This window comes from Periplaneta americana, chromosome 16 (genome assembly GCF_040183065.1).
Source record: "Periplaneta americana isolate PAMFEO1 chromosome 16, P.americana_PAMFEO1_priV1, whole genome shotgun sequence".
Lineage (NCBI taxonomy): Eukaryota > Metazoa > Arthropoda > Insecta > Blattodea > Blattidae > Periplaneta > Periplaneta americana.
Genome location: NC_091132.1, coordinates 150,336,639 through 150,348,721, shown reverse-complemented (window position 1 = coordinate 150,348,721; position 12,083 = coordinate 150,336,639). Strand labels below are relative to the sequence as shown.

At 37.6% G+C, this 12,083-nt stretch overlaps 2 protein-coding genes across 10 annotated transcripts in view; one reads left to right on the top strand and one right to left on the bottom strand.

The window, feature by feature from the left end:
* The window catches only part of LOC138691322 (uncharacterized), a 259,737-nt gene that overhangs the window by 31,167 nt on the left and 216,487 nt on the right, over window positions 1–12,083 (top strand). For 3 of the 6 annotated variants that reach the window (XR_011329821.1, XR_011329820.1, XR_011329822.1), the window contains 2 exons: window positions 2,694–3,858; window positions 4,993–5,128. The exons of 2 other annotated variants lie outside the window; for them this stretch is intronic. Coding sequence is in view for 1 of the 4 variants with exons in the window: in XM_069813206.1 (XP_069669307.1) it covers window positions 4,993–4,999 (7 nt within the window). In the remaining 3 variants the exon portion in view is untranslated. Of the gene's footprint in view, window positions 1–2,693; window positions 3,859–4,992; window positions 5,132–12,083 lie in introns of those variants that run through there. One more of the 6 variants, XM_069813206.1, reaches the window with a different exon arrangement.
* The window catches only part of LOC138691317 (zinc finger protein ZFP2-like), a 499,579-nt gene that overhangs the window by 437,518 nt on the left and 49,978 nt on the right, over window positions 1–12,083 (bottom strand). The window contains exon 4 of one of the 4 annotated variants that reach the window (XM_069813188.1): window positions 5,781–5,918. The exons of the other annotated variants lie outside the window; for them this stretch is intronic. Within the exon in view, the coding sequence (XP_069669289.1) occupies window positions 5,795–5,918 (124 nt within the window). The 3' untranslated portion in view covers window positions 5,781–5,794. Of the gene's footprint in view, window positions 1–5,780; window positions 5,919–12,083 lie in introns of those variants that run through there. 4 annotated transcript variants of the gene reach the window in all.

The following is a 12,083-nucleotide window of genomic DNA, read 5'->3' as shown; positions in this document are numbered from 1 at the left end:
CCAGGGAACCGTCGGCGTCAGCGTAAGAAAAAGACACCAAAAAAATTTTCGCTGTTTGTGTCGGCTATGAGAACCCCCTCACATCTGATCCCAAGCAACCCACCTCACGCAAGTTACTCTTCATACTGGACATTACACACTTAATGGCAAGTTTTACACCAGAGGCGTGTCGCAGTTTTATGCCCCTACCTCGGGAATAAACACCCGTAGCTCCCCACTCTACACTGAAGAGAACCACCGGACTACTCGACTAACTGCGACCTCGCCCACCAGAGCCGGAGCAATCGGAGACTGCACAGCTTCAGGAGACTTGTGGTTGATTACGCTGCAACGCCCATTAGTCAGCGATATATCCGCTCCGGTGAGCAGAGTCGGTCACCAGGACGTTTAAATCGCACCGGGCCCCCTTTGGGGTTCTACATGTGTGTACTTGACCTCTGGTCCGGGCTCAGCACCTAAACTTGCATAGAGGGGCAGTATGAAGGGTCCACTATTGCTTCGTTGCAGGGCACCCTTTCAGGCCACACAATTCGGAAGTCCCTCTCGAAACCATGGGACAGGACCACGGAGATAGGAAAGATCACCGCTGCTGAGACGGGAGTTATAAACCTAAGAACCTTAACCTAAAAATGAAAATAAATATGTAGAAGAGAAAGAAGTACGTGCCTCACCATTCATTCGTAACAAATCCCGTCATGTAGGCGGACGTGGCAAAGAACTAACAGGGGGGATGGAAAGGTGAAAATGACTGTGATGATGTGGTGAGCATTCCGCATGCATTGGTGGCCAGCAGAGAGGTATATAGTGATGAATAGGACGAGAGAATGAAAAGTGCTTGATGGTGGTAAGTCGAAAAATGGGCGATAAGACGAGCACGAGAGCCACTATTGCACCCCCCTGGTCACCAACTTGGAGGAACCCACCTCGACCGGAAGAAGAGTCGTACAGACCACCTCACAAGTTGTGTACTCTCTAGCCATTTGTCCACAGTATCCACTCTGTCTTTGGTTTTGTTGTAGTCGTGTAATTTTTGTGTCCTGAATTTGTTGCCTTGCTATGAACAAGACTTGTCATGGTGCTTTGATGGCAATAGCACAACACATTTTTTTTTATTATAGAATGTCAGTCAAATGACTATGGCTCCAAAAGGAAAAGGAAAAAATATTCTCTCCCTTTCCCTATTGTGTACAGTTAGGTATTTCAACTTTTTTTTCCTCGCCACTGATGGCTAGGTTTTGAGCTAATATGTTCTCTATCAAATTACAGTTTGTGGAGAGATTGTCTGTTGTTACCTTCGTCCGTTACCTAGACAGCTAATAATAACATATAGGACAATTCTTCTTCCTTGGTTCTTGTCTATTCTCTGAAGACACATCTGGTTTTCCTCCTGTGTATCCTTGCATGTTTTGAGTATGATATGTATTTGCTTTTGCACACGGCCAGACTTTTATATCAAAATTCTAGTGTTTGGTTCTGATAATAACTTGGAAATAACATCATCCACGTAGTAGCGAAAGCTGCTCGCCAAATATAATGCATTCAATAATAGCGTTATCTGACATACTTCTCTCAATTGAGTCATTTTATGCTTTTATGTCATTGAGTGCGAATATACTTATCATTAGGGAAAGAAAAAATATTTGCTAGGCCTATATTCCTTTAGAATTTTAAATGGACGCACTTCCGAATGGGGGCAGCGGCATTTCCTCGAAGGTTAGAGCCCAGTTTAGGTGCGTGTATTAATCGAAAATTAGGAGCTAGAAAATATTGAGAATAGGACGCATGTTTATATGACATTTTTTCGATGAATACAGACACACTTAAACTGTGCTCTAACCTTAGGGGAAATGCCACTGCCCCTGTTCAGAAGCGCTCCCTTTTAAGTTACATTGTTGCAGAACTTTTTCTTAGTAGGTTATTTTACGATGCTGTATCAACATCTCAGTTTATTTAGCGTCTGAATGAAGTGAAGATGATAATGCCGTTGAAATGAGTCTGGGGTCCAACACTAATAATTATCCAGCATTTGTTAATATTGGGTTGAGGGAAGACCCTGGAACTGGTAACTTGCTCCGACCGGGATTCGAACCCGGGTCACCTGGTTTCGCGACCAGACGAGCTAGCCTATACCTCACAGGTGTGGACTGTTGCAAAACTTTGAAAGAAATGTTACTAGTTTAATGTTCGCAAAACAATAATCACAAAGTTAGAGACAATACCAATACAAATTTTCTCATGATACTGCTTAGTATGAAATGGAATCAATGGTATTCCTCTCCAAATTTTCCAAAATTTGAAGTGATAAAGTTAAACTATAAACATCGCGTACATGAAAAGTATAAGGCATAGAAAAAATTATAACACATTTGCAATCCCGAATTTCGAAACAATCGCAGAAAATAGCACACTCGTGTCGAAAAAGTTTGCTTTGGACAGACAAGTTTATTAAAAAGAAAATTCAACTAAACGTTGACTAACGTGGTGTGATCCCTATGTAATATGTTGTACTGGCAAAGACCAAATTCTTTAGACAATTTTGATACTTCCAAAATTATTAATAAATTATTTACAAGGATACATTTCTAATAGTACTACATCTCTTTGTGAAATAGGTTTGTTTGGATCTGAATATTCAATAATTGGATATATACTTGTCGCGACTATTTTATAGGCTGATAGTTTATTTCCTTCAGGATTGCAGCTACCAATGAGAGGACTGTATCATCAGAATTCGACGATATTGCACTTGAAGGGAACGAGACTGTGTGTGAGATTCCCAAGAATTCAGCGTCATGGGGAGAACCTACGCGGACTCGTGAAAATGAGAAGCAATTCGAATTTGAATTGTCTAAAACATGTTCCTCGAATTCGACAAAATTGAGTGGACTTTTACCCAAGGACGTAGGCAAGAGACCTTTCAAATGCGATTTTTGTAGTAAGTGTTTTTCAAAGTTAGGTAACAAAAAAACTCATGAACGCCAGCACACAGGCGAGAAACCTTTCAAGTGTGAAGTTTGTGCAATGCGTTTCTCTCATTCGAATAGCCTAAAACGGCATAAACTGTTGCATACAGGCGAGAAATCTTGGATATGTGATGTTTGTGGTAAGAATTTCTCGACGTCGAGTCACCTAAAAACTCATGAACGAGTCCACACAGGCGAGAAACCTTTTAAGTGTGATGTTTGTGCAATGCGTTTCTCTCATTCGACTAGCCTAAGAAACCATAAAGTCGTACACACAGACGAGAAACCTTTCAAGTGTGATGTTTGTGGAATGCGTTTGAAGCTTTTGAAGTATCTAAAGAGTCATAAACTCGTGCATACAGACGATAAATCTTGGAAATGTAATTATTGTGGTAAGCAGTTCTCGAAATGGAGTAACCTAAAAGCGCATGAACGCGTGCACACAGGCGAAAAACCTTTCACGTGCGATGATTGTGGATTGTGTTTTACGCAGTTTGATACCTTAAAATGTCATAAACTAGTGCATACTGGCGAGAAACCTTTCAAGTGTGATGTTTGTGGAAAGCGTTTCTCGCAATCGATTAGGCTAAGATATCATAAACGAGTGCACACAGGCGAGAAACCTTTCAATTGTGACGTTTGTGATAAGTGTTTTTCGCTATCTTATAGACTAAAAAGGCATAAGCTCGTGCATACAGGCGAGAGATCTTGAAAAAGTGATGTATATGGTAAGGATTTCTCTACATTGAGGAACCTAAAAACTCACGAATAGCTTCACACAGGCTAGAGGCCTTTCAAGTGTGATGTTTGTGGAAACTATTTCCGTAATCGTACAGACTAAAAAGGCATAAACTCTTGCATACAGGCAAGAGATCTTGAAAGAATGATATTTAAGGTAAGGATTTCTCTACAGTAAGGAACCTAAAAGCTCATGAACGCCTGCACACAGGCTGGAATCCTTTCAAATGTTTCGCGCTTTCGAATAATCTAAAAAGGCATAAACTCGTGCATCCAAGTGACATCTTGAAAAAGTGAGGTTTATGGTAAGGATTTGTCTACATTGAGAAATCTAAATACTCATGAAAGCCTGCACTTAGGCTAGAAACCTTTCAGATGTGATGTTTGTGGATTGCTTTTAACGCATTGGAATATTCTAAAAAGGCATATACTCGTGCATACGGGTGACAAACCTTACGAATGTGATACTTTTGATTAGGATTTCTTGGCATCGAATAACCTAAAAAGTCATGAACGTCAGCATACTGGTGAGAAAGCTTTGCCTGTGATGTCTGTAGCATTTGTTTCATACGAGTGGCCTAAATTCTCATGGACGCCTTCACACGGGCGAGAAATCTTTCAATTGTGATATTTGTGGCAAGTGTTTGTCCCAATAATAATAACGAAATGCGCGCAGATTGCGCATGTGTCCTGATTTGAACCACATTTGTTTACTTCACAGGACTCGATTATTGATTTTCCTCGTGTTTTGCTGGTAAAGACGTGGCATCTCACGCAAGGACTGGATCGGGACAGCTCGTTCGCACATCTCCTTGTTATGATCGTTGTACATATACTCTCTAAGTCATGGCCTCCTTGACGCATCATTTCGTAACTTGTATGTTTTCAAGTACACATGCAATACCTGTGAAGGCGCCTTTATTTGAATGTAATCAAAAGAACATGCAAAATGGAACCCACACAGGATATTGCTATAAGTAAAAGTAATATTTTAACTGTACGCTTTGTGGCAAAGTCTTCGCTCGTCATTTCAGTTTAAAAAGACATCTGAAAGATATTCACAGCCAGTGTATTATAAAAGAAGGAGAGATTTTTGAAGAAATTCAATAATTTCGGCGATAAGTTAGGTTACCTTTATTTTTGTGATTATTGATATACATATTGTTCTTTCTTTTATTAATGATGTGTTGAATTCATGTTCATAAATAGACTTGCGTTTGTGAAGTATTATTGTATTGCGATGATTTTAGCTGAAAAACATGCATGTAATTTAATTGTTTTTTCCCTGCAGAATTTAAAACCCCTGGAAAGAAACTGAAGGAAGAGCGACAAAGTCAATATGTAAGACAACGGGGAAATGCTATAACAGGCCTGCACAAGGTTTGCGCTCTCCAAGCCGACTCACAGCTCATGAGCGGAATGCGGATATTAGCTGCGCTCTGTATAAGGGTAGAGTGGAAGAAGGGGTGATCTAGTAGAAAATATACACAAAAGGAAGTACTATTACGAGTGTTTATGATATGAATTGCCGTTCAATGTTTGGAAAACTATCTTGGACTATTATTAATTAATAAAGAAATATTTGTTTTACAGAAATAATATAAATTCTATAGCCACTTACATGTACAATATCATTTTGTTCGATTTTTATTTATCAGTACATCAAAACAAGGTTTTATGCTGTTGGCAACTGAAAGGGTCAGTAGCCTACTGATCGTACTGAAACATCAGTTACAGATGTTTGATGTCTGCCTTTATTAAAGTTGATTATAGAAAACAGTTGCTCACAAATATAAATGTTGAGCCAAACATAGCAATCATTTTCACAGCCGGCCTGTTTAGTCGTGGATATTATTGCTAATGTTTAGTCTTGTAAAACTCAACCAGGCTAGTAGTATTATTCAAACGATCTTTAGCCCTTAGGTCACATTGAAGATCAATAAGTTTGAGCTGTAAATCGTTAAATATTAAATGTTATGTTCCGCCTTTTAGATTCCTCCATACTGCAATAGATAAGCAACGTGAAACAGTTACTGAGAATAGGCTTACACACTGCACTCTACTACATAGCTGAGTGGTCGTTTCCCTCTCCTCTACCTATAGCAAGTCTGTGTCATCCTGATATATCTTCCTCTCCATTTCGGCGAGCAGTAAACACGGCTCTCCCGCTCCGATGGAGCGCGCTCACTCGTTGAGCGCTGTTTGTGCAGGTATGTGCTACAAGGAAGATGGATCATTTAGTAATATACTATCACTACTGCTGAAGTGTAGTTTATAGACCTAGAGGCAATGGGTTGAAAACTTTGAAATCTCAAGGTTCAGAAAAATTTGGTACCAATATTGTTCTGCGCAGATGAGTGAAACTTACAAGTGGTACAGTTACAGTGCACTATTTTCCCAAAAATGAAAACCATGAGATTCAATTAGAGCAGAGCAGCTATTGCAGGTGCAGTACTTAATAATGTTAGTACATGAGAGCGCATACACTCATTTGTATACAGTATTCTCAGTTCTACAAACTTATTTTGGTCACCTTATTCCTTTTCTTCCCTGGGTGCTGAAGTATTTAAAACTGCATATTAATTGATCAATAATTCACAATGTCAGATACAGGAGAAGTAAGCATAACAATTACATTTTGTTCGAGGCCAATTTCTCTTTTACCAGTACTGGATAACTTGAGCTTCCCATATTCATACAATATTCCTTGCATCAATTACAAATTTAAATAATACCTTACCCTGTAGCTTACTGTAGGTTTCTGGTTGTCTTAAGTTAATGTTTTTCTCAATTTCTGGGAGACATATTTTAAGCAGTGTACGAAAAAGTCTGTTTTTTTTATACATATATATTCATTTTTAGATATATGGAAAGGAGTCTGTGAAACTAGAATCCTGGAGCATATTAGAGATGAAGTAATTACACTGGTCAACAAAATTAAACATCTTTTTTATTAAAAGATAACGAATGGGTGATCCTTATAGTATTTTTGTGCTGATTTCAAATCTGTTTTCAAAATTTTTCTATCATCCAAGGTTTTTCAGTAATTAGGTGAAATATAATTCAAACTTTTGTTGTGATAATACCTCGTAACATTTTACTAAAATCATGTTTATTTATCGAACACGTGTGTGAAATCGATTTTAAACTATACTTGGATTGAGAAATACCTCTTTTGAGGTCCAGCAGTACAATGCCAGAATATCTGAATATTCCATTTTTCCTGGTAGCACCTTTCTTTTTCAGAAAAATCCTGAAGAAAACGCTCCCCACGAAGGTTTTCAGGGGAAAAAATAGATGAGAAGCCAAGAAGTTATTTTGAGAGATATATTACACCATCCCATCGCGTTATAGTTCTGAATCAACTTGCTGACAAGGTCTCTGTAATCTTCTGATCTGTGGTTCGTAGAAAGTAACACTCTGTTAAATGATCCTTAGGTTCCCAGCATATCGTTGCAATTGGAAAAGGTATATGACAAGATCCTTTCAGCCAACCAGTTAACAGAATTATGTGGAGCACAACAGATTTCAGGGGCCCAGTTCCTGTTCTCTATTTTTCAATCAAAATAACACACGTAAGCTCTTTTCACTAGTGTAGTAAAAATTCGCCTGTGTGCTTTCAAAGTTAACTAACCATAAACATAACAAAAATTGCTTATATGATTTACACGATATTTCGATTTATGTTTTATATATTGTGACAGCGACGTGAGATTCGAACTCACGACCAGCGTCCCGCAAGAAAGCAGATCGCACAGACTCCACGGAACACTGAGTGACGGCGCGCGGTGGAGAAAAGAGAGGGGGGTGTATTACGTCAACGCGACGAGAGTGCGCGCGCATCTGGTGCTGGTAGAGAGGAGAGGGCTCTGGATTTTTCTGGAGTGCCATCTCTGGAGACGCGTGGAACTTTCGAGGCTACGTCGCTGCGATTATAAAAGAAGAAACGCCAGCGAACTCGAGTAGTAGTTTTCAGTTGATTAATCAGCCAGTCAGTGACTAAGCCAGAGCAAGCAAGCCAGTCTTGTGTACCGGAGTTCGACTCGAGTGTGCGTCCGCAACTGTTGTCAGCATCCGAGGACCTGAGTTCGAGTGCAGTGGACCGCAGTTGGAGGGACCTGAGTTCGAGTACAGTGAACTGTCTCTGAAGGTCTGTGGTTCGAGATTCTGTGAACTCGAGTGACTGAGCTGGAAGAACTGAGAACTGACAGTTCTGATTTGTAAATAGTGCTTTGTAAATATGAGTTAAGATAAACAGTTCATTGTTGTTCGTAATAGTCCAAGTAAATTGTCATTGCCGTCAGTGGAGTGCTATAACGAATACTGTGTTGAGTGAAAATCCAATTGTTGACGAGAGCGTTTAAGGCGAATTGTAGAAAGGAGTTATTGTGTGACGAATAAATTACATTGTTGTGACAAAATAAATTTACAATATATACTCCTGTTTTGTGAGCCACAAGCTAAACAATATTGTCATAAGCGATGTGTTAAAAAAAATAGCAAGTTAATTAACCCCTTATCGCATTCTGGGACATATATGGCACATACTGGTTTTATATTCATATAATTTATAATATAAGCATATAATATTTCAAACTGCATACTGGGACAGATATGACACACTGTCAAGAATTGGATTTGACCATATGTGACATGAGTTGAGAAAAAAACTACTTAAGTTATTTGAATATTAAACCGATGTGTGCAAGACTGACCCATGCGGTAAGGGGTTAACTTAGTAATTACTCGGAATATAAGCTACCTCAGAAGTTTCTACTGTTCTATATCTGCGTTAGTACTTCTTTCTATTGCCAGGGGATTGACCTCATGTTCCTACCTTGATCTCCCCCTTCACGACTGAAAAAGACAATAGTAAGAAACTCAATTTGACATGCAATATGTCGGCTAGCTATTAGGACTTACTAGCATGCGAAATAATTATTCCACACTTCCGTAGTACAGACATAAACGAGCACAGATGAGCATGTTGATACTAGGGATGTTACATTATTTACCTTACTAACAAAGCTGAAGATTTATTGAAGACTGAAATTGGCAAAAAGACATTAACCGCCGACATGTTACAGGCCTACTAGCAATTCAACGATAATGCAAAGCAATACCATAGCATAACATAGCACAGCATAAAAGTCTCAAATATATACGTCTTTCTGTTGTCCAATTTTTATAGGCGTGTGCAAAGGATGAAATAAATTTTTCCACTATGACCAGACATAATTCACAAGGGAGAAATAGATAGGAATGCAGGCGGAATGTGTGTGGATAAAGATGAGTGGAAAATCACTGACCTGTGATTTTATCAAGGTGATCGAAAATCACGATCACACCTGTGATTAAACAGCTATTTAAACAATGATCACAGTTCGGGGATAAACTGCTCATCAGCTGAGACAGTTCTTTATTCACAACGTGCGTTGCGCTGCTGTGCTTATGCCATCTTGTGACAAAACTGGGAACAATTACGCCCCCGAACTGTGAGCAGTGACCTCTGTACTGAGCTCCAGCTCTTTAAACAGTGATCACAGTTCGAAGATTAAGGCTTGGTATTCATAGTCGACACTTTCGAGTAAAGTGTCCTTTGGAAGACGCAAAGTATGACTTTTCCGTTGCACAGTCGACACTTTGGTGCAAAGGAACACTTTGGATGAAAGTGTAGTTCCGACCACACTTTGAGCCGAAAGTGGCACTTTGTATAAAAATGGTGGACGTCTTGGAAGTTGTCGAATTATTAGAACGTGCGGAAGAGATGGCACAATTAGTGGACAATGTACAAATTAGAGATAGGCCTAAAGACAATCCCGTGGAATTTTATAATGATATAGAATTTAAAAAAAAAAACTGTTCCGATTTGATAAAGAAACTTATTGAGATTGCTTATATTTTCGATGACTGGTTGACAAAAACGAATAATAGACGTTTGCCAGTGCCTCCAATAATACAGTTATTGACTGCATTAAAATTCTGTGCTACAGATATGTACCATACATTACTATATATAATATTATAGTTCAGGTATTTCTGTAGTAACATTCGTATATTTATAACCTCAATTCGATGAAGTGATATGTAGGTAGATATGCCTATATAACCTATTTTTTATTACTGAAACGAATTTTTTAACTTAAATAATATTAAACTAACTTCAATCTAATGTAGGCATAATTATCTTAAATTAGCATTGAGAGACCTCACGTGCCTGCCTTCTAAGCAGATTCCATAATTATATTGGGTTTAAAATGGTTTTGATTTTTGTTGACTACCTGTATTTTAAGATAAGATTTATCTTGATGTTGATATAATCATTACTGTTTTGATACCGGTAATATATATTTTCACGCCGGTAAGCAATACATCTACTGTCTCTAGTTCATGTGCAGTCATAACCTCACCATGAAAAGAGATCTCATACTATTAGGCCTATTTTGTTTTGCATTGTAGAAACATTTGGCATTCAAAATATTCCTGAAGAACAGGCAATAATGGAAACGAGATAGAGAAAATAGTAGTAGTAGTAGTAGTAGTAGTAGTAGTAGTAGTAGTAGTAGTAGTAGTAGTATTAATAAATTATTTCTGTAGTGCTTTTATTCTGGATCTTTATGGTCACCCTCATTGAGGGCAGATTATTTTGTTAAAAGTAGTTGTTGGATAATAATAATAATAATAATAATAATAATAATAATAATAGCAGTAGTAATGTGTTCATCTCAATCTTTTTTTACTTCTATTCACTATTCACGAAAAAGACAAAAATGAAAATAACGGAAATAACACAATATGTCAATGAAGCATATACGTATAAAACCTAACCTAACAATATAAATTTAATGATTTTATATATATATATATATATATATATATATATATAGGTTATGTTGGACTGAGTAGGTTAAGATATATATATATATATATATATATATATATATATATATATATATCTTAACCTACTCAGTCCAACATAACCTAACTATATAAACTAATAGAAGATATGTAGGCTACAAAATCTAACCGAACTGTATAAATCAGTGGAACGGATACATACAAAATCTAACTTAGCGACATAAATCAATGAAAAATATATGTACAGAACCTAATCTAACTATATAAATTAATGGATCAGTTATGTACTGTACAAAACCTAACCTAATTTCACCAGCAGTATCACTAACTATTTAATAAAATGTTATATGTCTGAGCTGACTGAAATAATCTAAACTATCAGCAACAAAAACTAGAAACTGAAATAAAACAACTTTAAATATATATTTTCTTCCTCGCGCGATCAATAGACTCCCAATTCAAATCACAAGCATTGTAATTTGTAGGTTATACGTCATTAATTTGTTATTGTTTGTTCACTTGTTTTGAAAGGCATTGTGGGACTTCTATTACCAACCAAATTGTAACTCTACACTTTGCTGGCGTAAAGTGACACTTTGTGAAGTGCACTTCTTCAATCGTCTATGAATACCACTAATATGAAACAGCAACTTTCGTCAAAAGTGTCACTTTGCAAAGTAGTGATATAAAGTGTCGACTATGAATACCAGCCTAAACTGCTCACCAGCTGAGACAGTTCAAGTTCTTTGCTCACTGTGTGCATTGCGCTGCTGTGCTTATGCTATAGGTCTCACAAGCACGGAATACAGATGGAAGGAATGCGAATCAAACACTGCGATAAGGAAGAGCGGGCGACAGGAAAGGTCACGAGATAACTTGAATGATATTCAAGAGTACAGTCGGAAGAGAAATGACATCGATAGTATCAGTCTTGCGTTGTGATAGTTATATTACGACTTTAGTTTGTTCCATTGCATGTGAATGCATGTCTTGTATCGCACGTTATTATTATTTCATTTGTAAACATATATTGCGAGCTTCATTAGCTTAGAATTTTTCTCTTGCCACGGTCCTTATTTCCATAGCGATGTCCTCATTTGTTCATCTTCTTGGAAGACACAGTACTTCCATCGGCTCGCACCTATCCCCCCTCGGCATGCCTACATACACACGTCAAAACAGACCAATAAAAAAAAGATCGAATTTATCAGTGCAGATTATCGTATTTAGTATCTAAGGGGACACTATGGTGAAATAATTTATGTTCCCATGACTATTTTGAAGCTTTTGAGCTAATATGAACTAAAAATTGTGACGCAAAGAGCCTTTTCAGTGACGTCAATATCAAATACATTTTAAAAAATATTTCAAAACTATTAGTCCTAATGGCACCAAATTTTATACAGATAATAGTATTGTAGCCATGTTTATGTAGTTTACAATTCATAAATTTTGGATGAAAATTGTAAAAGACTTAAAACTCACATAAATGTCCCCTTAAGAGTAGATGGTGCGATATCGTAC